Source organism: Hirsutella rhossiliensis, assembly GCF_020360975.1.
Source record: "Hirsutella rhossiliensis strain HR02 chromosome Unknown scaffold00008, whole genome shotgun sequence".
NCBI classification, from domain to species: domain Eukaryota; kingdom Fungi; phylum Ascomycota; class Sordariomycetes; order Hypocreales; family Ophiocordycipitaceae; genus Hirsutella; species Hirsutella rhossiliensis.
Window position 1 is genome coordinate 2,776,159 of NW_025408674.1, and position 24,868 is coordinate 2,801,026.

The following is a 24,868-nucleotide window of genomic DNA, read 5'->3' on the forward strand; positions in this document are numbered from 1 at the left end:
AATCGCGGCTGATGAGAGGTGGCAGAAGGCGGGCGGAATCGGCTGCTATGCCGCTTGTTGACGGACTCGTCGCGGCCTGTGGGGAGGAAGCGGCTGGACGGCAAAAGTAGGGATGGATAATGTGCTCGCTGGCATCCAGCAAAATGCTGAGGTACTCTCGTTGCCCACCCAGGCCGAGACGCCTTGTCCCAACAGCTCGGAAAAAGCACCGAGGTCGACACGGCCACCGGTGCTGTATCAATCAGTGGACTGGCTCTCGCACGGTATTCAGTGAGCGAATGCCCGAGAGCAGAAGGAAAAGATAAAGAAAAGGGAGAATCAGCGAAGTGCCAGATCCAGCAAGATTAGGTGGCTTCATCCCGAAACTGCCGCCGACCCCAAACTCAATGCTGCTGACGCTTCCGTCGTCAGTCTGTGACTTTGGCTCTCGCCGTAAATGACATCGGTAGACCCCGCCAAGGAGAGAGCAGCTGCCTCCCTCCACCAAGTATTCGGTCCGTCGAAAAGGTTGAGCATTCATTCAGGTCAAGTCATGTCGAGGAACATGTCTCTGTCAATGTATTTACAATAGATACCCAGGATCTTTACTCGTACCGCGAGCGCATGCTCCAGAGTATGAAGTAATACATGGGAAACATCTCGGTCAATTCTTGTTCCAATTCTTATCCCAAAAGAGCCGCGAATAACTTCAGACGGCCATCATGTGTGTGGTTGCGCACGTCTCACGAGCCCTGTAGATCGGCGGTACCTCTCTGGGCTGGGTACGAAGTCACCTCTCGGCGCCACTTTCCCCCGACGCCGCTCCCACCCAGCAGCAGCCAAGCTCGTTCCGAAATTCTGCCTGCGCATTGGTCTTTGCCATCCACATCACCACCGAGCTTTGGGCCTGTAGCCGTGGCTACACCTTTGCAACCGCAGCCATGGCCAAGAAAGGTGAGCCATCCTTCATCCTCGCTGCGCTGGCTGGCAGGCCCCGGCATAGCTGACATCCGGCGTCCACTATAGCCAAGGCTCGCTTGATCCACGTCCGCCTCATCTCAATGGCCATGACCGGCTTCTTCTACACCTTCAAGCGTCCTCGGACAGCCCCCATGATGGGCATGATGAAATACGACCCCATCGGTGCGATAAGCCATGCTCCTCTCCTGAATCCTGCAATTGGCTTCTCTCCTCTCCATCCACCGGGAGCTAACTCTCGTCTCCGCCCCAGTCCGCAAAAAGGTCCTCTTCCTCGAATCGAAAAAGAGATCAAAGTGACGGCAGCCGACCATCGAGACCAACTGCAGTGGATGCCATCTGACTCGCCATCTCGGCTTTCCTGGGTGAAGCCCCGGTGTACAAAATAAGTGTGTATCAACGGCATGGGCATGACCGGAGTTCGGGGCTAGGGGTGCGCGCTTGCGCTTGAAGGAACACTTCTCTTGCGAACCATTGACTACTCATCGCCATCTTGAAAGATTGGATGCGCGAGTTCCGAACTCGGCTTTGGAGCAAGTTTGAGAAGCTAAGCTACACATTATTTGTCATCAAATCTAGGTCCAAGTGCCCTGATGCATGTCTAGACAAGGTGCGGCGACACACGTCGACGTGCAACAGTGTGAGCTGTTTAATTTGAGGCCGCAATGCCAAGTCCGACAAGTCGGACCCTTCCTCTGCGTCAAGTGCATGGCCGGTCCCACCGTTGGATCTTTCCCGAGCCGGTCCAGGCAGCTCTCCCCATCACTCAACATGCGTTTCATGCTGAGGAGCGTCATCCCCGGCTTGGACACTGCTTCCCATCACGGAAGCATCCGCGTCGAGCTTGGCCCTCTTGCCACCCACGCTTGGAGCGTCATCCGTACCTTGCAGACGACGCTTGGCCATATCGGCCGACTTCTGGCTTTCGTTCATGCACGCGAACCGGCCGTCTCTTTCAAAGTCGGCAACGGTAGGGAGACTCCAGGCCAGGTGTGACCGTTCACTGGGCACGAGTTCTGCCCGGATCTGCTCCACCACTGCACTGGCCGCCGCTACCCTGTCTCTGCCCACGACTGGTCGATTGTACTGACTCTGATGGAGATTGATCCTGGTGGCTTGCTCCTGTAGTCTGATCGCATCTTGCGAGGACGTTGCAGACAGCTTCAAAATCGATCGCGGCTGCGCGGCACCACGTCGCCGCATTTGTTCCTGGTGGACTGAAGGAGGAGGCGAGGGCGAGAGGACTTCTCCGGCCGGGCTGTAAACGGTAACCTTGCGTCTGAAGAAGGGTGCCTCTTCCAGGTCACAATCGTCGTCCAGGCCTGCGTCCGGGTTTCCCTGGGTCGTCAAAGATTCGATCTCGATGCTCGTGACAAGCCGGTCATTGGTAGGATGTTGCCTTCCTTGAGACTGCGCGTCCGCTTCGTCCGCTGAGTGGTCATCACGGCTACCGTCTGCGGCTTCCGCCTTCTCGAGATGCTGTAGCGCCCAATGTCGTTCGTGAGTCAGGTATTGCGCTGTTGAGTGCAGGATTTCGTTCATTCGAGCCATCTTGCCAAGCGTCATGTCAAACCTCTCCATCTGTGGCACTCGATGTTGGATCTCTCTCAGCTGGCCACGCAATGCGTCGACGGTTTGGATGTCTCTCTGCCATCTCCCGCGAAGCTCCTCAGTTGCTTTGGCCTGCTTTTCGAGGTCTCGGACCTGGCGTTGAAGTTTGGAAACCAAAGCATTGCCATCGTGCACACTGCTCTCGGCGCCATTTTGCGAGCCGTTTCCTTTGGCTACCGTCAGATGGTCGTTCACTGCTCTGAGCTGACTCTCCAACGCGGCCAAGGCCGTCTGGTTTTGTCGAAGATGCTCTTCAGACCTCTCCTTCTCCTGAAAGAACCCCTCATCCAGATTGCTTCGAAATTCAGTAAAAACTTTGTGCAAGGCGTTCTGAACATCTTCGTCGCTAGAAGCTCGATTGTTTGCCAGGGCTTCAACCTTTGCCGCATAGGCCTCCGAGGTCAGTTGAAGCTGTTGTTCCAGGTGGCCGACTCTCTCATCGCGCCCGGCGAGCTTCGTGTCAAGATCAGCTTGCCTCCTTTGGATCTCGTCTTCGCGAAACTGAAACTCCTGTTGGAAGCGCTCCTCCAGAAACTGCTCGATTCGCTGGAATGTGTCCAGAGCTGTCCGCATGCGAGACTCTAGATTTTCAAGAGCATCTCGAATTTGGTGTTTACCCTCTTCCTCTAGTGCCTGAGATGCTGCGCGATTGTCGTCTTGGTCCCCAAGAAGGCGTTTGATGTCGCTGAGTTCCCTTCCGCACGCGAAGCCGAACCCCGTAATCCTTTGCTCTGCGCGCTCCTGATTGCAAGCTACATCGGCAATGGAGGAAACGACCCTGGGTCATTGTCAGAAGAACGCTCGGCAAAACAGCACGTCGACTTACTGAGTAGAAATGGCATCGCCAATGCCTTGTACTGCATGCTTGAGAGCAGCCAGTGATACGTTGTTCGCCTCTGCAACCTGTACATGATGTGTCAAAGCGCTGAGCCTTTCCATCACATTAGAAGAAAATTCTTTACATATGACGCGCAGAGAGTACCTGTTGTTGATTTGATCCATTATGCTCGCACTTCTTTGCTCATTGAGGGTTTTCTCGGTGCAATCTTTGAGGAGAGACTCCATTTGAGAAGCCATATCCTCAATCGTGTGCTGCGTCACTTCTTGCAATTCGATTTGCCGACGTAAGCTCTCCGTCACTTCTCTCTCGTGGCGGATGTTGTCTTCTTGTTCCTGAACCCTGCGCCGAAGCTCGCTGATGGTCTCCTCCTCTGGAGTAAGAGGTTAGTAATAGCTCAACAAGGCAGGATGGGGGCAAATCACTCAGTCTGTTCTCCCGGTCCATCTTGTCACGAAGCTCTTGAAGGCATCGCATCATTTCCTCCCGCTTCTGACGGCCCTTCTCGAGAGCCTCATCAACTTTGGTGGATTCGGCAACGCGTTTCTCGTTTTCCTTTCTCAGTTCGCTCATTGAGTCTTCGTAAAAGGTCTGAGATCTCTTGTACAGATCTTGCTGTTCGTGAATCGCTTCGTTGAGCTTGTCTCGAATCTGGCGCTGTTTGTCCCGAAGCTCGGTCGCTCGCGTTTGAGACTCGAAAAGCTGGCTGCGAAGCGTTTCAACCTCGCCACTCAAGCGCTGGTTCTCGCTGGTCCTGTGCGAATAATTTTCCTCAAGTTGATGGCAGTGACGCTCAGCATCCTCCAACTCACACTCCTTCTTCTTGAGCAGGGAGCGGGACTCGGACAACATCAGGTCCTGACGTTGGAGACGACGTTGAAGACGCTCGATTTCCCAGTTGGCTTGATTCCTCTCGTCCTCTGCAATTTGAATGCACTCGTTCCAGTACTGGGCAACCTGATGCATGGCCAGCATCTTCCGCTCAGGATCCGGCCGAAGGCGAGGCTTGTGAGCATCGGTGCGCTTCTTGGACACGTTGCTTGTTCGCGACTCGGATCTGTGGCGTGAAAGCATGTCTCGATGGGAGGAAGCACGAAGTTGAGCAGGTCGGTGTGCCGTCGAATGCCTCGGTTTCCCAGGACTTGGGTGGACTGGCCTCTCCAAGTCTCCGCAAGTGCTGGTGGGCGAGGATCGCCTCTGGACGTGATCGTTTACCAGACAAGACTTCTCTGGAGTCCTCGGATCCATTGAGGGCTCCTGTAGATGGGAGCCGTCTGAAAACGCGCGGACGCTGTCGTGGTAGTGATTGTCGTTGGCCGCCTTGTCTTTGGGACTTTTCGTCAACTGGCCGTCATGGATGGTTTTCGCCGGGAAGGATTCAGGAAGACGATTGCGCAGTATCGCATGTCCCGCTTCTTCTCGATGTCTGAGTGCCGAAGCTGCCTCAGCCGGCTCGCCAAGCTTCTGGGACGCCCGAGCCGAAGATGGCAGCTCTTCTGACACCGGCCGAGATGCAACTTCGGCGGGCGGAGTATGGACTGTATCTAGATGAGTTGCTTCAGGTGATCTGAGCTGGCAAGAGCCCCGCCGCCGTGGCATTGGCGAGACGTGTCGGCTAGTTGGGAGGGATAGTTCATGGAGAGGCAGCGGGTGACCTCTCGGGATAGCCATGGACCCATGAGTCTGCCTTCCCGAGCCCGAAGCATGCACCTTTGGACTTTCGAACAGAGGGCTCGCATTTGTCTGCTTCTTTCCGGCGTCGGAAGGCTGGCAACTAGGTCTCTCCGAGAACTGGCCCGGGCGAGGAGGCTTTTTGAAACCAAACGAAAATCCCTCTCCCAGTGCCGTCTCGGATATCTCATCTCTGGCCGCAGAGAGTCCCTGGAAGTAGTTGCTTTTCAGGGGTGTTTTTCCGTGGTGAGAGGAGTCCGGTAAGGTTGAGCCAAGACCCTTGACATGTCGCTCGTGAGCAGGCAGGTGGCAAGCCTCGGCACTGACCGCCCTCGATGGCGATATGCTTGGGCTGCCAGCAGGCGGAGTCGACATCTCTTCGGCTCAATGAGAGCTGCAGCACCAGGCCCTCAAGGGTGGCGTTTGGATGGATTGGTTGGGCTCGTACTCGTGGATCGAGTCTGACGACGGCACCAACCGTGCAACCGAGAGAGACGGCGGATGAAGGGAGAGCCCAGTCAAGGCCGGCGCAACCGTGTTTCTAGAGGGATCTTTGCTGTGGGAAAAAATGGAAGCGTTGTGGCATTCCGAGGTGACGCGCAGTTCGAGGAAGGAGCAGCTCGCCAGTGGACGGCCCGTGATGGAGGCATTCTGCTCCTGCCCAGCGGTGTCGCAGTATTGTACACGGTACTTCACTGGCAGTATGCTAGACTGACCGATCCTGGGAGTACCTGCGACAACTTGGGTACCAGTGTGCGAGCATCTGCAGCTTCAGCCACGGCGGCAGCGCAGAGGAGATGGATAAATCCCCGGGCCATCAAGCAGGCATTCTTCATACTTGCCAACCCAAGACGCGTTGGCGAGCGCTGACACTACAAGCAGTCGGAGGTCGGAGGACGTCTCGTTGTCCAATGCCGTTCTCCTGTGAATAAGAACGGCCAAGGTCAGCCAGAAGTAGAGGCCGTTCCAGCAACCAATAAGTCAACGGCTGAGAATTTGACGCCATCATTGCCGTGCCCAAGCATATATGGATACAGTCCGTACCTGGTAATCCCTGGGCCTTTTCCCGAGTGACGCAGGCAGTGCCCTTTAGACTGAGTCTCCTAAATCCCCAGGCATCACGCCCTGAACTTGTTTCCTCCTCAGGTTTCCCTCCTTTCCAAAGGTGGCATCGCCGAATGAAGCGTTGTCGCTCTGCGTGCAGCGTCGAGAGCTCCCCTGCATGGCGAAGGCGCCCTGCACACGCAGCATCCAGCTTCAGGAACACGCGCGGCCATCAGAATTGACGAATGCAATGCCTCTGGACATGACGATGCGCTTGCTCTCCACCTTGGATTCGCTGAAGAACAAGAGTCGTGACATGTTTCTCATGGCGACATCTCATTGGCAGCCACCTAGGCCGAGACTGTTTTGCCCGGCGCTTCCACATCTCCATCCACCAATCATGGTGGCTTCACGGCTTGATATCCAACTCTTGGTAGCTTCGCCAGCCCAACGTGCAGGACCCCGGTCAGGGGGCGACCAATCGGCGTCACGGGCGGCAGCTGATGCACGGTGCATTGCCGGCGTCACACGCAAACAATTGCCCATGTTTCGACATTGCAGGACGGGAAATGGTAGGCTGAGTGAGTGTAAAACGCTGGCAGCCCTTGGGTTCCATCAGTTTGCTCTATTCCGGACTGGTTTTTCACATTTCATCCTCATCCTAAATCCTCCCCTCCAAAACCTAGACCCCCATCGATTAACATCCACTTTTTCGCCATCGTTGCCAACGACGCCTACCCAAGTCCAAGCCCAGACATCATGGCTACAGAGACTCAGGCTTTCCCTCAGGCCACTCACATGCCATACCGGGGCGATGCAAACGGCGGCCCTGCCCCGGGAGCAGAGTCTGGCGTTGATGCAGGCGCCTCTGGAAACAGCTCAGGCGCCATGAGCATCTCGACAGGCGGCTTGGTCATTATTGTTGTCATTGTCGTTGTCGTATGCCTGATCGGCGGTAAGACAAGCCCCAAACCAGACTCCTGATAGCTCAGCTGTCGTTCGTGAGAGTGCTGACGATCCCCCTAGTGACGACTGCAACCCTATTTTTCCTCGCCAAGAAGCGTGAGTGGAAGGTCAGGGAAAAGGTTAGAAGATCGGCCCGCAAGATGGTCACTGCTCTCACGCCGAGGAGAGCAGAGTTTCCAGACTCGGCCAAAAAGTCAACAAAATCGTCACAAGGCGACCGCAAGAAGATCGCAGACAAGCTCTCCCCTTTTGCTCGACTCCGACCACAAGACCTGGAGAAGGGGACGGCCACGACCGAAGCCCGAAGCAAACACCGAGAGTCGGCCGTCTGAGCCGACTCGGGGCTGGTTGATATGACTCCAGCAAGGCGGTGGACTGACCGTGCCATCTGGACATGTGCGATTTGCCAATTCCTGAGTCAAGTTGTCGCTGAAATTTTTGTCCATCGAAGGTCCGGGATTGCTATATTTACATCTTTCTAAAAGTGTTGGAGCTGGCACTCCGCCGGGTGCCTGTCTCTCTTCTCCGCGGCGCGGGCGTCTCTTGTTGCTTCTTCTTGGATTCGGGGACAAATGTGACTCGTCGTTCTCCGACCACGTCGCCTTGTTGGGCCCTGCTTCCACGATTTGACTTTTGCTGCCTCGAGCCCAAGGCAGTGTCGCGGGGGTTTGCTCCACCATTCTGTGAAGAAGACACCTGCATGACCAGCTCATCCCGCGGCTTGCGTGTTGTTGCCATGGGCTCGGCATCATCATCGCTGGAGTCATCGTCGGAGTCCTTGGCTTGGTATCGCGTCGGAGCTCCGGGATCGACACTTTGGTTGACAACCGTGCTTGGATTAAGCAGTTGGAATTCTCGACTGGTCTCATCCACCATGAACTCTTCGTCCTCAAACATCTTGGCGAATCGCTCGTCTCCGAGAAGACCGGCCTTTGTGTCGACTTGATCTCTGTTCTCCTGCTTCTTGAGGAGTTTGTCAACCAGTCTCTGGTTGACCTTGACCTTCTTGCTGCCCCTGATCCTGCTGGCCCGTTCCTTTTCGACCTTTTCTTTGACGCGCTTCATCCTCTCATCCTCCCAAGCGTAGGGGTTGGCAATCAGCTTGGCCTGCTCATACAACTTGGATGCAACAAAGTATCCGTGCATGTAGGGCCGAAGGAGGTTCGTCTTTCCAATCAGATGTGCCAGGCTGAGTTGCTTCAGTTCCGGCAACGTCAAGAACTTGTAGTTGTCGTAGGTCTCCGTGTGCACCTCTTCGGCCATCTCTTCGACCATGTTGTCGAGGAATGAACACCACTTTGGGGCCGGACCAAGCTGGGGGATGAAGAAGGCATGCTGCTGCTTGCCCTCGTTGGCCGTGAGAAGCATGCCGGTGTTTTTGCACCACGCCACGTCGTTGATATCCACAACTGGCTCGACGGATGTCCATGGATCTCCCGTGAGCTCGTCCCAGATCTTGATGATGCGCTTGTCGGTAGACATGATCTTCCTCTCCTGAGACGAGTTGGTCATGTGGATGAGCTTCTTGACGGGGAATCCGTAGCCATGATCCTTCTGGAGCAAAGGCACCGGGCGCCGTAGATCAAAGAGCTGGACTATACCCGTCGAAGACCCAGTCGCGAGAGACAGGCCCGAACAGCTAAAGTCCAGAGCCGTGACCTCACCGTCATGGCCGGCGAGAAGGGCCGCTCTTGACTTGGAGCGCGGGTCCCAAAATTCCACGGTACCTATTGATGTTCCGAATGCAAGCAGGTTGTGCGTGTCTTCAGCAATGGCCGCGACGTTGACGCTTCCAACACCAATGCCTCCTTGCAGACCACCTTGAGTCTCGTCGTCGCCGCCGACTTCGACCTGGTATGACTTCATGAATCGCCCGAGCTCAAGATTCATGCGAAACACCTCGCCCTTGCCCTCGGCGTCAAGACCAACAGCTGGGATCAGGGCCTCGGTGGCTTGCCGATCGTAGGCCAAGTCGCGACCATATCTGGGTATCCTGACTTCGTAGTAGCATCCCATCGGGGTATGGAACTCGAGTTTTCGGTCTGTCTGCAGGTGCAGCGACTTTGTGTAATCTTGCGACAGAAGGACGAATGAGTGGTTTAGAGAGGTGGTGTGCCGGTTGAAGGACAAGGATAACTGCGGCAGGTTGTGGACGTGGATCTGAGGCTTGTAGGTGCCGGTGCTCATGACCCATTGGCCATCCTCACTGACTCGCACACAGCTGCTGGCTTCCTCGAACTCAAAGTCTTGCAGCAGCTCGACGCGGTTCTGGTACTCGGGGTCGTTTTTGAGGCTGCGCTTCCGCCGGCGGGCGAGCCAGTCCGGCAGCGGCCGCGCGGTCGACGCCCCGGAGATGGTATAGACGGGGACGGTCCCCGGATTCGAGAGCTTCATGGCCGGCAGGCAGCGAGGGCGACGCGGCGATTACGAAAGATCACAGCGCGACCGGGTTCAGCTGCAGCCCGTTACACCGGGGAAAAAATAGTAACGGTCAGAGATGGCGATGAGGAAGTAAGGAAAAAAAAAGGCGAGGCCCCACCGCGGTACCTCGGTGAAGGGCCCCACAAGGCACGACTAGCGTCAGGCCTGGTCGAGCCAGCCAGCCAACGAACGATGCAAGGCCACTGTCGGCTTCCGGTAGACGCCTGCCCCCCCTCGAACCACCACCGCCGTCGAGACCCTGTCGTCGTCCTTGTCGAGCGACAACGCCCGAGGGACTGCCCTCCGCCTTCGTCTCAGCCGTGGAGCCGTCGCCTGGTGCGCGCGCCCCGTCGAGTCCGCCGCTGCCGAGGCCTGCCATCGCCCCTGACCAGTCCGGTCGACGAGACAAGCCAAAAAGCCTCGGACGGCGCCATCCTGGCGAGCCTCACGAGCTGCGCCAACCCAACATCGATATCCGCTGAGATGGAGCCCGGGGGAGCCAAGGAGCCAAGAATCGCGCTTTATTACGGAAGGACCAGTCGAGGCTCCTCGTCGCTGCCCGCCCCCGAACAGCGAATCAGCTGGGGCTAAGACCGCGTCCGGAGGCGTGTGTTGCGCGCTTCGTCTACTATTCGCGGTGGCTTGTATCTCGCACAAGCTACCGCGAGCGGGCTACCGGCTTGAACGGTCGACATGGATACCGCCGAATACGATACCAATACTCTACTTATCGTGCGTACATCATAGCCGTGTCCGCTCCTCGCAGCCAAGGGACTAATCCGTTGCGCAGAACAACATCGCTTCTATCGCCTTTCGTATTTATGAGCCGCCCTCCGATCCCTTCCCCAGCCTCGCTTCGGCTGCTCTCGACATAGAGGATGAGCTAAGGCAGGGTGGCCATGTTGTCTTGTTCGACAGTGACCGACGCGGCCTTTGGCACTTCCAGCTGCTGGGAAAGGAGGGCCACGACGAGGTCAACAGCAACACCCTCGAAACGACGCTCAATATCCGCGGGATTGAGCTTGCCGTTGTAGAGGAGGGCATTCTGGAGCCCGCAAGCTTCCAAAAGCCCCCATCTCAGCAACAGCAAGCGATCCAGACGCCAACCAGCTCCATCTCCAGCGCATCGGCTCTCGACCAATCTCTGCGCAATACGTTTACCTCGGCCACGCAAACCACCGGCTCGAGTTCGCAAGCCCAGGAAACCAAGCCAGCGGAACAGCCTGCGGTCGACTGCAAGGCAGCATCGACGCCCAGCAGAACCGTGTACGAGAATTTCATCACTGCCCTCCTCTTGTCCATATCATCCGCCTTTTGCAGTCGCACTGGCGCGATTCCCCTCAACTATCGAACGATTCTGCTTCCATCTGATCCGCTGGCAATCAACAGCCTGCACGATTCTCAAGCCTCGCAGTGTCCGGTTTTGGCTACCCTCAAGGCTTACTTGACAACAACCGGTGCTTTGGTGATCAACTTCGCCGTCTCTCGCTGCAGGGGACTCTCATCACTCGCCAACCTTGTTGCCACCAACTTTGCGCAATCTAGCGCTCCCATTCTCGCGGCTCCATTCGGAGTTGTGGCGAACAATCAGGTATCCACCAGCGGCGAGGCCGGCACGGCAAGTTTGGCACAGACTCCCAACACCCAAGCGTTCAGTGTTCGCGTCGGATCTGATGCTCGTGACTCGTCATGGAAGCAGGCTTGCCTCAACATTCTAAAGCTGCGGGGCGTTGCGTCGTCGAGTTTGGCCGACTGCATTTGGGTGAACCTTTGCGTCCCCAACCCTAGGCTTCAAGATGCCAAAAGCGAGACTAAGCGGGCGCAAGCCCCAGGTTCTACCATCACGATACCCTGGCCGGGGCAACTCTGTTTTCGCAAGAAGACGGTCGAAGTGTCATCGACGAGCCGGGTGGGTGACACGCTCTTCAGCGGCAACGAGGAAAGCCACGATCCCTTGGGCAACGCTAAAGTGTGGTTCACTTCAGCCTCCGATAGGGATGAGAAGATGTCGAAGAGAAAGGCCGAGCGGGCCCTCGCATCGAAAGAGGCCCTTGCCGCGGAGTCACGCGCGGCGAAGCCAAGTGCGCCGTCGCCCGTGGCCGTCCGGCGACCGAGCACAGCGGCCGCCTGCACCATCTATCCGACTCCGCCTGACGGCATTCAACACCCAAACGGCGTCACTCCGTCAATCGACGGAGCATTGTCGAGTCCAGGCAACCCGCTCTCCGCGGTGCCTCCTGCCGACACAGACCCTGCTCCCTTCAATGCGAACCACGTAGGCGATGCGTTCGACGTTGGGCCAGACACGAACGAGCCAAAGCGCCAGCGCAGCGAGAGTAATCTGCTCGGTGAAGCTGACCATATGTTCAGCGACATGGGAGGGGACATGTTTGGTGATCACGACATAACCGAGGCCGACTTCAACTTTTTCGATGAGCAACCAGGCGACCTGGACCTGGATGTCCCAATGGCTGATGTGATTGCGGCGAACCGGAGCAGTGACGCAGCCGTCAAGACTGAGCAAGACGCCGCCGATGCCGCGAACCGGACCAAGGTTGCAGCTCTCCCGGAGCGAAATATGGTGGTCTTTGCCAAGCCGGAACTGAAGCATGCTAGAAGCTCTAGGAACGAGGCCTCTGGCTCGCGAGGCCGAGACACGCCTTCCGGTTCCGTGAAGCGCGAGCCCAGCCCTTTCGATCCGCACACTGTATTCAAGCGAGTGCGAGCGTCCCTGGCAATCACTGGGCATGGGCCTGGTGTGAAACCATGCGATTCTACCCGAGCGACGAGGATATTTGACACTATGAATTTCGACCCGTCACTCCCCATGATTAACAAAAAATACGAGCAGGGTGGACAATTCGATTACAGGAAGATATCGAGCTTGGAGAAACCTAGGCTCGAGCAGGGAATCCTGCCGGAAACTGACTATCTGAAGCGGCATGGAAAGCAGGGCAAGAGATCGAGAGATCGCCACTTCAACGCCGAGTCTTTGATGAGAGGTCTGACCGGGTTGGAGCCGCCCGCGTCGCATCCAAGCCCGACAAGAAACGAGGGGTCCTTGTCAGACGACTATGACAGCAGCGTTGGATCTGACCAGGACGATTCAAGCTACACTACCGAGGAGCCCGCCTCGCCTCTGAAATCGAGTGTCAAGCTGCTGACCTTGGACGACGACGCTGCGTCTCCGGTGCCATCTCTCAGAGACTCTGAGCCGACGGAAGAGCCCGACCAGCAGCTTGCTATGGAGTTGCCACGACTCGCCAAACCAGAGTCTCCGGAACTGCCGCTATCCCTGCTCTTCCTAGATCCTGAGCCGCTATCTCTTGAACTGTCTCTCGGCGACGAAGACCTGATTCAAGTTGCACAGATACTGACTGACCAGGCTGCTACAGGCTCACTGGATATCCTCAACGGACAAGAGGGGACAAAGGTGCTACCATCCACAAATCTCTGTAGCCAAGCATTCTCTATGGAAGCAAGGAATGCCATTCAAACGCTACGGGAGACTGTGCCGTCATTTCTAAAAAGCGCCGGGGCAGTCAGTTTGAAAGGACTTTTGGACATCCCAGACGTTCCACTTCTAGGGCAGCCAACTCGACTACCTCCTCGCCCGATTCCTGGTAGAGACCCCAACGCGGAGCCGCTGCGGCCCAACAATCTCTACCAGATCCCGGGCCCCCATCTCGAAGTCCGCCGATCGGAAACGAAGCTGTCTGTTCTTCCGTCGGCTGTGCTGTTCTGGGAAAGTCTTGGCCTTGCACCTTCGTCTGGTGGTAAGAACGTGAATGCCGTCTGCGTGTTCCCCGGCTGGAACGGCATGGCGGACAACGCCAAGACTTTTATGGGTTGCCTGAAAAGTGTGTACGAGACGCTCAAGCTTGGCTCGTTTGAGAGCATCACCCTACCAGGCGAACTGGAAGACGGCCTCCTACGGTACGAAGTTGACAGAATCTCTACGTCGCCGGGCGCGACAATGACTGGGCATGGATCGGCCCTTGTTGAAAGCATGGGAACTGTGCTGGGAGCAATCTCAAAATTGCAGGCCACGGCCGCAAATATCGTTATTTATTTTGTTTACCCTCCGCATAACCCGGGAATCATTGTCGAGGCTTGCGTCGCCTTTCAGGGCGTCTTCGACTCGTATCGAAAAAGCCCGGCAGCCTGGCGAGAGGCTGTACCGAACGAGTTGGTTTTGCAGCTGATCTCGACCAGCTTGCTCTCGTCACCAACGGCTGTGGTGGTGACGCCTGCACCGGAGCTCATCAAGATCTGCATGGAGACGTACGACCGATGCACCTTGTTTGGCGGCCCAATGCCCGCGCCGGCCATTAAACTGGAACAGCCGCTGCCGCGCATCATTGATTTCAAGCTCACAATGTCACCGTCGGCGTCACTCATCCGAGAGAACTCGTGTATCCACGTTGCTTATGCGCAAAGTGTTGACGAGCGGTGGATCACAGCAGCCTGGACAGACGATCGGGGCAATCAACAGGAAACTGCATCTTACTGCCTGAGTCGAAAGGGTCGGCCCCAATCGCGGTCTACTAGCGAAGTGGCCCATGAGATATGGGAGTCGACGCTGGATCTGATATCCGTGTGGAAAGTCCATTGGCGCGTTGTTATCACGAAATGCGGACCCATGAATCAACAGGAAATTGACTTTTGGGCAGACCTGGCCCGGACAGAGATCAAGGCTTCGGTGACGATGATACTGATGACGGTTGACACGAACCCGTCGCTGCAACTGATACCGCCGCTGGTCAAGCTGCCGCAGCCGCCGGCTCTCTTCTACACGACACCCGTGTCGACGCCGCAAGCAAACATTGTATCGCCTGAACAGAGCGGAACGCCGGCAACACCGGCCCGCGATGCGAACGCTGCGGCTGCGACCCCCGGTGCAGACGGTGGGGGCGAGTCGGAATACGAAGCTGTCCTATCAGATGTGACTGACCAGACGTGGGGGGCCGTGGTAGGCCATCGGCTCAACAACTCGTCGAGCGTTGTCGATGTTCATCCTGCCCTGGCCAGCGGCTACCTGATCAAGCGCACGGGCATCCGGGTCGAAGACGCACCGGCTTTGATGGAAGTTAATCTCGCACACACAGACGCCACCCCCCGGGCTTATGAACCACTCCTTAGAGAAATGTTGAGCTACTTCCGGGGATTGGGGACTCTGGCGCGGGCGAGGGGAGTTGTGCAGCGAGAGACAGACGTTCGCCCTTGGCATATCGCAGCCGCCGAGAAGGGCGCGAGGGCCTTGTATCTTCTTATGTGAACTTTATAGTGGGGGGAAGATGGCTCACGATGCAAAATCTGGCTGGGGATGGCAGGAGAGCGGTACACAGGAGTTTCAGGACATCGTCAAGTGTACTTTTTGCGTTTGGAGATGTGTTTTGGTGATGAAGAAGCAATCGTATACCACCACATATTGCTGGTGATGAAACGGCCTCGACTGACTTTGGCCTGGCCATGCTCCTAGCTTTTCTCTGATTGAGAATGGGGTATACATATATGAAAAGAAGCCGGAGTGGCACGAGTTACTTGAAGGCTATGAGGGAGGTCGCGAGGCTGGTGCGCAGAATATGCATCTATCGAAAACGACCCGCTATGACGCATGCACACTCTTCGCACTCTTCGCCCGACAAATTCCCACCTTGAACGAGTTGGCAGTGAGGAAAAGGCTTGCCGAGGAAGACTACAAAGAAGCCGAGGTGTCGTGTGAGCCAGATATCTGTCAGGTCCGTCGCTTCAAGGGGCACGGCTTGCCCAAGACGGTCGTTGTCCCTCCTCGATGCATCTCCCTCAATGCTATCTTCGGGAGCAAAGGGGAGTCAGGACTGACGGGCGTGTAGTGTAGCTCACCGAACATTTCCCATGAGGCCGACATTATGGACGCGGCCAATCTGGGTAATCTCCCGGGCCATCTTCTTCTCGACGTCATCGACTACTTGGACACGGCCCGCGACGTCTCCCACCTCGGCTCTTGCACGCGGCACATGCGCGATCTGATCCACCACGATGGTTGGAAATCGTTTGTCCGCAACATGTTCCCCTCGCTCGCTATACCTTCAAGCGGGTTGACCACGTGGGCGTCCGTCGCGGATCGCCTGACGTACCTGGACCGCTGCTGGGAGAAGCGCGGCTTTGCCTTCAACCTCTTCCGGGAAGATGTGCGCAGAAGAGGACGGCATCGCATCCCCCCTGGAGGGCAGTCGGTTACGTTTCAGTGCTTCGTCGATGTGCAGTTGCTCTCTTCGCAGGCTGAGGTGTTGGCGTGCGGCACCGGCGAGGACCTTCTCGTCCGATGGCGAGCCGCAGCACCAGAGTCCAATCGCTCCGACACCTGGAGGAAGCTCGGTGGTCGCGACACCGGCTATTCCGCTGGAAGCGGGGACGTAACGGCTGTCTCGGTCATCGAGAGGGACTGTAAGCCGGAAGTTCTTTTGGGGAGGGCCAACGGAGATGTCCAGCTGCTCGCCGGCGCCAACGACGAGGCGTTCGGCCGGACTGTCAAACGGCTCCTCGCCGCCGAAAAAGAGGAGGCGCACAACCAACGGAGTTCCCCAGGACGGCTTGCCGTCACTTGGACAGAGTGGCAACCGGAAACGCACTTAGTGGCAAGCTGTGGAGGCTCCCGCCTCACCCTTCATAACCTCTCATCGGAGGGCGAGGAGACGACTTTGAAGCCAATAGCGTACTACGACGCCTCCAAGGCGGGAGATTCGGACGAAATGCCGCTAGTTCGCTGCGCCAAGTTCATGGGCAGAGATGGCATTGTCTGTGGCATTGGCAATAACCCTGAGCCACTCCGATGGGGCAAAATACGACCCACTGGCGTGGAGCTATCCTCAATCCCTTGCTACAGCGCAGCAGAGGCTTTCCCGACTAAGAGGGAAACAGTGCGGGCCATAGAGCAGGTAGGAAACTCCACGAACGAGAACCTGCTCCTCAGTGCGTGGGACGACGGAAGCTACAGGTACACTCCCCCTCCTTTGCACATGTCCGTTGCGAACTTGGACGATATCGGCCTGGAGCTCCTAATGTTGAACCCCTCGACAGGCTGCTCGACATACGAACGCCATCAAATCGGGACGTCGTATACCGCGACCGCTTCCAGCCGTATTGCACCAGCAGCTCTCTACTGGTGTATGGGACGGAACGGTTCGTGGCCGGCGGCAACTCGGAGGCGGTCCTGCGCATATTTGATTTCCGCTATCCAAAACCGTACCTTCATTTCAACGCTCTGCATTGCTCCGACCAGTCGCCATGTCCAGAAGCTCCCGAAATCGCGCACGCGCGCTTGTCGAGAGAGGGGCGACAAGTCTCCGCAGGATTGCCAAATCAAGAGCCAGCGACGCCCTTCTCGAGTCGCTGCGAGCCAGGGCATCGACGTGTTTGCCGCTGGCACGGGCAGTCGAGGCTTCCGGACTGGCGACCAGACGCGACTGTCTTCCTCGGCACAGACGCAGACGACAGGGTATTCTCGCTGGCCAAGGCATCTGATCTGTCTGATTCCTTCTACTGCGGCCTGCGCGGCGCCATCGTCGAGGCCACGCCGATTCTCGCCGAGGACGTCCATTCCGAGGCTGCGAAGCCTCCTGCGCCCCCAGGGTGGGTGGTGCGGGACGGTGAGCAATCCACCCGGCACGTCGCACTACTCGAGACGGGAGCCAGCCGCTGCCATGGTGATGGGTGGCTTGGCATCGAGCAGATGAGAGGCATGGCGCTTTATCACCACCGTCCAAATGCTGGTTCGCTTGGTTCGTGTGCTGTGCAGCCCGAAAGAAGCCGTTTGGACGCGACCCTGCGACCTTGTTGACGCTCGTTGCAAGCCGAGGCCCGCTGGCCAGGTGACAGTTGATGTTTGGGCTCGGAAGTCCAAGACCTTTAATGGATCTGCACATACACATATAGAGTAGGGGGTGACGCTGGCTCCTTAGAGGCCCCGAAGGCATAGAAGACGGAAGACGTACGATGATTCCTGTACACATGTCACGGGACTTGTTTCTACATAAGGACACAGGCAAGACAAAAGCAGATCTATAGCTTGGGCGCAGGCTGTATGAGAGACAGTCTCTCTTTCAGCGCCGACTCGGCCTCCTTTTCGATGCGCTTGACCAAGACGTCGCACGTGGGGATATCGTGAATAAGCCCGATGACCTGGCCCGTGGTCCATACCTACAGTCGAGACGAGAGTCAGTACGCGCAATGTCGCCCCTGGCCAAGAAAGAACCAAGATGGTACAGCAAGAGGAGCCACTTACACCATGCTCGGGGTCCCCATTGACAAAGACCTCCTTGCCGCGCTTGCCGCTGACGAGGGGCGCGACCTCTGCAAACTCGCCTGTGGTGCTCTCGCGCTCGACGCGGAGGGCCTCGAGGGCGACCTTGTTCTTGTAGAGGCGGCTGGTGTTGCGCCAACGGCGGAGGAGAAGGGTGGTGTCGGTCTCCTGGGCGCCGACAATCTCGTCCTTGATGCGTTGGTGGATGGGGGCCTCGACAGTGCACATGAAGCGGGTGCCCATGTTGATGCCGCATGCGCCGAGGCAGAGGGCGGCGGCGAGGCCCCAGCCGTCCGCGAAACCGCCTGAGGCGATGAAGGGAACGTTCAGGGACTGGCGGGCGCGACTGAGGAGAATAAAGTTTGTGATGTCGCTCTCGCCGACGTGGCCTGCGCACTCAAAGCCGTCGATGCTGAGAAAGTCGACGCCAAGCTTGACGGCGCTCTGGGCGTGGCGGATGGTGGTGCACTTGTGCAGGATGGTGATGCCGGCGCGCTTCAGCTGGGCGATGATGGGGCCGGGCGAGTTGCCGGCCGTCTCGACAATGGAGATGCCCTCGTCGATGACAGCCTGGGCGTAGGCGCCGTAGTCGGGCGGGACCATGGAAGGCAGCAGGGTCAGGTTGACGGCGAAGGGGTTGCGCGTCAGGCGCCGGCAGCGCTGGATCTCGGCGCGCAGCTCGGCGGGCGAGGGGAAGATGAGGGCCGTGATGATGCCGAGGCCGCCGGCGTTGGAGACGGCCGAGGCCAGGTCCGCCGTGCCGACGTGCATCATGCCACCCTGAACGACAGGCACTAGGGAAGAGAAGCCAGTCAGAGATGTATGTATGCGGATGGTGGGGAGAGAGAGAGAGAGAGGCGCGTACCTCGGATGCCCAGCCGCCGGGTCAGCTCTGTGGCGAGAGGCATGGCGGCTATGGGGCTATCGTCGATTCTAGGAGAGGTCTTCGTCCCTGCGCTTTCTACTTCTTCGTCTGACTATGTCGTTATAGGCGCCGGCGAGCTCGCTGGAAAAAGGGAGGGACAACGAGGGCGATGAAGTCGGTCGAGCAAAAGAGGCCGAGGTTTGAGCCGTGTGATGCGATGACGCGAAGCAGTAGGAGAGAGAGGATGTCGAGCGGTGGCTGACGGCGGGAGCAGGAAGAGCGCGTCGTCAAAAAGGGTCGAGGAATGCGATGGTCGTTGGACGAGGATGCCGAGGTACAGGCCGCAGAGGCCCCACATCCCCCACGGGGCCCGGATGGCCCCCTGGCTCACATGCTCGTCGCCGGGTTTCGGCATTCCGTATTTCCCGGTCCGGAAATCTGGGTAAAGGGGCTCAATTTGTCATCATCCCTTCTCAAAGACTACACGCTCTGCACCCTCTCCTCTTCTCCGATCCCAGCCACGCTGTCGAGAACCGTGTCCGAGTGGCAGATCTTGCGGTGCGACCGTCCGTTTTCTAGCCTCTTCCTCGCAAAATCGACGCCGATGATCAGCCAATTTGTTCGAACGGCGTAACAGCAACGAGGGTTGGCACCGTAGTGCAAGGAAGAATGATGTTTGCAGCAAGACTCTCACGCAACAGAGTAGAGGGCTGGGAAGGGAGACTGGCCTTGATGCTTAGCCTCCGATCAGCTATGTCGACTGCAACATGGCTGCATGAACTGCTTACAGTACAGCACCGTGCTACCTTTGGTTCCGGGGGTGTTTGTGCCTGAACTCAGGGCTTAATCCTACCTACTGCACAAGACCCTGACCAGAACCATGTTAAAATCTTTTGATGAGTCACAGGGTCACAGACGTGTTCTATGTTCGAAGCCGGCTCATCGCGTTCCCCTAGATACACAGTTCGGCCTCCTACTAAGTAGACTCAGCCTTATTGCAGAACTAGGCAGCTGCAGCTGGATCCTGGCGGCCGAGGCTCCTAGAAATAGCATCATTTCGTGTATACACAGCTATACTGCACCGATCCGCCGATATAGATGAGGGTGTCTCTGGCCAAATCGCCCGTATTGAATCATTTGTTGGTCTCAGCATTACTTACATAGTGCAGATAGTGGCGGTGTCCCGACCGGATTTGCAGAAACATCCCGTGGCCGATTACGCAGTCACCCCAAAGTCTCCATGCGAGCCCAGATAGGCAACATCTCCTCTCGTTATTCGTTGGACTTGAGGACTCGGAGTGGTTCATTAACCATCCCATACCTCTCAAATGACCGTATGTATAAGAACAAGGAACCACAGTCATCGACCCTATGCGGCAAGGCGAATATCTCCATCTCGTAGACGACTTATCAACTTGTCGCGTTTTGTTGATCTGTTGCCTCTGCTCTCCTGCACAATGCATGCGGACGTGCCAGACAGCTAGTTACTTCATATAACGGATCATACGTGCTTGTCGGTATCAGAAGGGGCGCATTGTTGCCGGCGCAACTAACATCCGGGGCCTACGAGTTGGGTCTAATCAGCTCTTGTTCGCTTTGCTTTGCCTGTTTGGAACACTCAGTCATTCGAATATCCTTCTTTGTAATCTATCCTTTTTTCGACGCGCCAGTTTGTTCTTTTGACGCAGCAGACTTCATTGTTAGCGTGGATCCCGTAAGTGCTCCAACGTCCGAGGATGTAGGTCAATCTTTCTAGCCTCAGACATGCTCTTATGGTCAGACATCAACGGAGCAACTAAGTCTAACAAGTCACGACTAAAGAGTCGACACACAAACAAACTCAAGGGATTATCTAGGCATGGCACTGAATGAGCTTATTGGGTTGGCTCAGTCCTCCCGAGGACCGGCTGATATGCTGACTTGGTAGCGCACTTTTCGCGGACTCTGACCCTCAATGACTGCCAGTGTGCGACTCGTGCCGTATCAAGAAGATCCGTTGTGAACGAGAGAGGCCAAACTGTTTCAACTGCACGCGTCTCAACCGGGACTGCTCATGGTCCGGTCAAGGGAAAAGCCCAACCAGGCGGGTTCTCTGTGAGTATGCCTTCGACTGACCTGAGCGGATACGGTGTAGTGATGCAAGCCCGTGTATTTACTATTGAGAAGACAGCCTGCCATCGGCGAGCTCAGCAGTCGGTTCGACAAGGTCGAAGGGGTACCGAGAAACATTTAAAGTCTGTTGGAACGAGTGGAACTTGGGCAGCCTGCAGCCCCCAGTGGTGCTCACCCATCATGCCAGCTGACCACGCCTTCTGGGGATGCAGAGAGTATAAGCTCCGACTTCCGTCCGTTCGCGACCGATATTCAATGGGCAAACATGGGACTGCGTCACTATGTTCACCGACCCCAAGACCGTGCTGAGCAGCGCGCGGGCCTACGTTGTTGAGATGCTTGGCTTTTAACGTTGATGCGAAGGAGTTTGTTTTACATGGGCTCCTTGGGCACATTCCCTCGGCATCGGGGACTACTTCTGCGACGGCGAAACTGAATAAGCTCGTGGAATCCTGGGACCTACCAAAGGAACACTAAGCGATGGAACTCCGCCGATCAGGCCCCGCCAGGCGATCCCGAACGCCATGGCAGGTTATTACTTCGAGTCCGTAACCCGGTACGGCCAATCTGGGCTTGCCAGGGGTTGCAAAAGCTTGCTTCCTCTGTAAAAATCCAAAACGCCCAGCTCATGCACGGGCCTATGCCGTCAGCGCGAACAATCTGACCCTTTTGACCCTGACGGAGCTAAATCGGAGCGAAGCCTTCACTCCCCCGACAGAAACTCGTCCTCTATGGAGCGCGACCCCATCAAAACCTTTGTGGCAAAATGCTAAGCGTGCTGTTAAAAACGTCGAGTTACTTCTCAACTCGTGCATTGAACATGCTCAGGCACTCTGGTCTCTGGTGACTTGGAATGCGACGTGCAATACTTTCGCTCCCCGACGCCCTTGTGCAGTGTTGGCTTGCGCAGCTATATCTGACGGATGATGTTGTTGGACCTACGTTTAGCCTCGCCGTCTACTTGGCACGCTCCTTCGGAATAATCACACCTAGCTCTCGGAAGAACGTCTTGGCCTAGAGTTGACAGAAGATAAAAGGAACATCCTCTATTGCTTGTGTCTACTAGAAGCAGCGGTGTGTTGTAGCTTCAGCATGTCACTACCATGCGATTACGTCCAGTCTTCAATATTGTAATAGCACAGGGTTGCTTCCAGGCAGTTCAAGCAGCTCAATGGCCTGTTCATGCGATACAAGTTGATAGTAATAGCCACACACCACAGATAATATCTGGGCTCATTCCGTAACATGCCACGATAAGTCCACCTGCCTGCCGCTGCTGGGTTCCGGCCCGCGAGCAGAACCACGGAGACCGGGTCGGTTGCCTTGCCCCCACATGAGGGCCTATGAGCAGGCAGTCTTCCTCACAATGGCTACGTTCGAGATTGTCGAAGGCTACGCTGCTTATGAACTGCCGTGGCATTCTCGGAAAACTGGCCGGTTGCTCTCCGACGTACTATAACAACCACCATCAGGGCTAGGGCATCGGTGAGTTGCCTGACAACTTGAGTCAGAAGCATGGTTGACACTCGACAGGGCTCATCTTAGCACAGACGAATGCTTCTCTTCCTTTACTAATTTAGGCTCAGAGCAATTATACATGGCATCTCTTCGAGTCTATCTCGCATACTGGCAGTCCTATGGCCACCACCTGCTTGTCAGATCTCGAACTGTTGCTTGCCGAGCCCAGCGAAGTAATGAACCCCAATTATGCGTGGGGAATGGGCCCAAGCACATAGTGAGCAGGTCTACCGTTCTGAGCTGTGGTATAAACCCAATGCCCACGCCCTATATAACAGGAAGACCATTGCACATAGCCGTATTCGACGATTCACTCAGGAGCGCGAGGACATCTGTTCCTACAGTGACGAGGACCCAGGACAGCCAGAGGCTCCATCTATAGGAGCCGGTAAAGCCAACGGCGACGACTGACAAACCAGCAGCGAGGACACTAGCGATGCTTGTCGGGAGCAGTGGAAATAGGATGAATGAGGGTCTGGCGCAAAACAGCCTAATAAAAGAAGGGCAGATACTGCATAAGTCCAAAGAGCATCATGCCGTGAATGAAAGCCTCGACAAGAGTGGCAGTCGTCGTCCTCGAGCGAAAGGGGCGAAGCGGTACGACGCGAGCCACCGGCTTAAACCCGTATACTGCAAAGGCAACGAGGATCAAGACTCCGATGAGTAGGGAAAGAATAGTTCGCCACGAGCTGCAGGGGTCCAATGCGCCTGCCCAGCTTCAGAGGCAGGACAAAGACGACGAACCCAAGGGAAAAGAGGGTCATGCAGACAGGGCCTAAACAACCTGATTTAGAACGGTCGACTGGGCCATGGTGTGTTTATGCCCAGCGACTTCCCGCTTATGCCGCGTCTCTCCGTTACTGGCGTGTCTTCCGGCGTCGTCCCCAAAGGGAGCGTTATGGCGGGCAGGCTTAGTGCAGAACAAGGACAGAGGGAAAAGACAGTTGAGGCGATGAAAGCATCGATTTTTTCCCCTGTCAAAGGCGTGCGGAACCCCAAGCGCTTGGTCAGTCAATATCTTCGCCTCGTTGATGCGCTGGAATGCGGAGACTTGTTAACCGATTTAGATATCAACGCGGTGTTCCAAAACCAAGTGTTACGTGCAGTATATTCCTCTTGAGGGAAGGATTTAGTGAAAGCTCGGATGACCTTAAGAGAGGTGACACTGTTTAGGCTCTCTGTTAAAGGTGAAAGACTATTTTCTGGCAGGTTGGCCTTTAGGTCTAACATCAACACACTTGAACGCGGTTTGCGATGGCGTCCAAGCGACCAGCGTCCATTTCGGACAGGTCCAAATCGTCGACGATTTCAGCCTTCGCATCGCGGAGAACGTCCAACGCACGCTCGAAACCCCCTGAGCCTCATGCTCCGAGTCCGGGATAGGCGCCTTGAGGAGGTTCTTGGTAATACGGATGCGCTTTCCCTGGAGACCTGATGGATTGCACGCGCCAACTTAATCAGGTGTCTCGCTCAAGGGAGAAGCAGATGTGTATTCATCCTTATCATCTGGCCCCGCAGTGGCTAAAAGCAGATACGCAACATGCCTGACAGAAACTAGGATCCCGCCCCGGAGGAGGAGGAGGCAGAGTCAGAGATGGAGGGGGTTTCAGTGATAGAAGTGAAGGTAGCTGAACCTTTTCAGCTCACCATTCGATCGGGTCGTGCTCTAGAAAGACTGAGAATAAGGGAAAGGGGGCGGATTGGTATTCTCAAGCAGGGGCTTGAGAGCACAGTGGAAGAAATAGGGGCACAGAAAGGTGAATTTAGTGATGCATGTCTTGGTCTATCTATTGGAACAAGGGAGGGGCTTATATAGGTACAGTGACCACACATAGCTAGCCAAAAGAGGGCATTAGGATGTTCCTATACCTGAGTCAGGCCTACATAATGTCCTTGGGCTAGGGGAGTCATGTTGGTCAGGCAGGCTTCCTTGTGCATGACTATTGGGTCCACTGAGCCTGACTGTGGCCTCTTATGCCCACTCTCCTCAACAGGTATCTACTTTCTCAGCTGAGCATGGCATAACTACGAAGCAGAATAGGATCACGCTCGGACGCTATGGATTACGTTGGAAAGCAGCGTTGGGATTCTTTCCATTACGTTAGCTACTGTTATCTGACATGGTTACACGTGGCATTGAGCCCCCCCCTGCCCCCCCCCCCGGGCCACCCGGGGTCGTAAGAAGCATCCATTTAAGTCCTGCGGGGATACGAGCCAAGCCGATTCTCTGGAGAACCCCGCTAGATAACATCACTTGGCTCGCGATCCGGAGGCGAGGGTCACTTATTGCATGACTTACTAGGGTGGTTTTGCTTGTTCATTACGGCGCGAGATGCTCCTTGCCAGACTGTTGGCCTTACCGGCTGGATAAAATTTGAAATCCACTTCAATCCGAGTAATTAAAGAAGCTATTTACTCCCAGGCAGCCTGTCATAGCTACGTTGATGACAATAAATCATTATTGGGATGAAAAAGCCAGACAGATCGCGATTTAATAGAGCCTTTTTCAATGGTTTGCCCTTTCATTTCTCGCCTCACCAAGAATTATCGCCACCACTACTGTTATGCTCATTTCCTCTAG

The 24,868-nt window shown here is 56.2% G+C and overlaps 7 protein-coding genes across 7 annotated transcripts; 4 read left to right on the forward strand and 3 right to left on the reverse strand.

The window, feature by feature from the left end:
* Window positions 1-701: 701 nt before the first annotated feature.
* Window positions 702-1,257, forward strand: HRG_07723 (uncharacterized protein; the record flags this gene model as incomplete). The annotated part of the gene is made up of 4 exons (XM_044866194.1): window positions 702-707; window positions 738-933; window positions 1,006-1,122; window positions 1,211-1,257. The coding sequence occupies 4 exons, from the start codon at window positions 702-704 to the stop codon at window positions 1,255-1,257; spliced, it is 366 nt and encodes a 121-aa protein (XP_044719158.1).
* A 462-nt stretch (window positions 1,258-1,719) lies between these two features.
* On the reverse strand, window positions 1,720-4,480 carry HRG_07724 (uncharacterized protein; the record flags this gene model as incomplete). The annotated part of the gene is made up of 4 exons (XM_044866195.1): window positions 1,720-3,346; window positions 3,395-3,425; window positions 3,582-3,779; window positions 3,832-4,480. 4 exons carry the CDS (start codon window positions 4,478-4,480, stop codon window positions 1,720-1,722), a joined length of 2,505 nt encoding a protein of 834 aa, XP_044719159.1.
* A 2,400-nt stretch (window positions 4,481-6,880) lies between these two features.
* Window positions 6,881-7,419, forward strand: HRG_07725 (uncharacterized protein; the record flags this gene model as incomplete). The annotated part of the gene is made up of 2 exons (XM_044866196.1): window positions 6,881-7,076; window positions 7,148-7,419. 2 exons carry the CDS (start codon window positions 6,881-6,883, stop codon window positions 7,417-7,419), a joined length of 468 nt encoding a protein of 155 aa, XP_044719160.1.
* A 136-nt stretch (window positions 7,420-7,555) lies between these two features.
* Window positions 7,556-9,481, reverse strand: HRG_07726 (uncharacterized protein; the record flags this gene model as incomplete). The annotated part of the gene is made up of 1 exon (XM_044866197.1): window positions 7,556-9,481. One exon carries the CDS (start codon window positions 9,479-9,481, stop codon window positions 7,556-7,558), a length of 1,926 nt encoding a protein of 641 aa, XP_044719161.1.
* Window positions 9,482-10,201: 720 nt separating this feature from the next.
* HRG_07727 (mediator of RNA polymerase II transcription subunit 13) lies at window positions 10,202-14,786 on the forward strand (the record flags this gene model as incomplete). Its single annotated transcript, XM_044866198.1, has 7 exons — window positions 10,202-10,240; window positions 10,299-10,717; window positions 10,769-11,664; window positions 11,722-12,963; window positions 13,096-13,131; window positions 13,201-13,444; window positions 13,517-14,786. The coding sequence occupies 7 exons, from the start codon at window positions 10,202-10,204 to the stop codon at window positions 14,784-14,786; spliced, it is 4,146 nt and encodes a 1,381-aa protein (XP_044719162.1).
* Window positions 14,787-15,399: 613 nt separating this feature from the next.
* Window positions 15,400-17,365, forward strand: HRG_07728 (F-box domain, cyclin-like protein; the record flags this gene model as incomplete). Its single annotated transcript, XM_044866199.1, has 3 exons — window positions 15,400-16,487; window positions 16,571-17,139; window positions 17,289-17,365. The coding sequence occupies 3 exons, from the start codon at window positions 15,400-15,402 to the stop codon at window positions 17,363-17,365; spliced, it is 1,734 nt and encodes a 577-aa protein (XP_044719163.1).
* A 186-nt stretch (window positions 17,366-17,551) lies between these two features.
* On the reverse strand, window positions 17,552-18,700 carry HRG_07729 (nitronate monooxygenase domain-containing protein; the record flags this gene model as incomplete). The annotated part of the gene is made up of 3 exons (XM_044866200.1): window positions 17,552-17,689; window positions 17,775-18,586; window positions 18,658-18,700. 3 exons carry the CDS (start codon window positions 18,698-18,700, stop codon window positions 17,552-17,554), a joined length of 993 nt encoding a protein of 330 aa, XP_044719164.1.
* Between the last annotated feature and the right edge of the window lie 6,168 nt (window positions 18,701-24,868).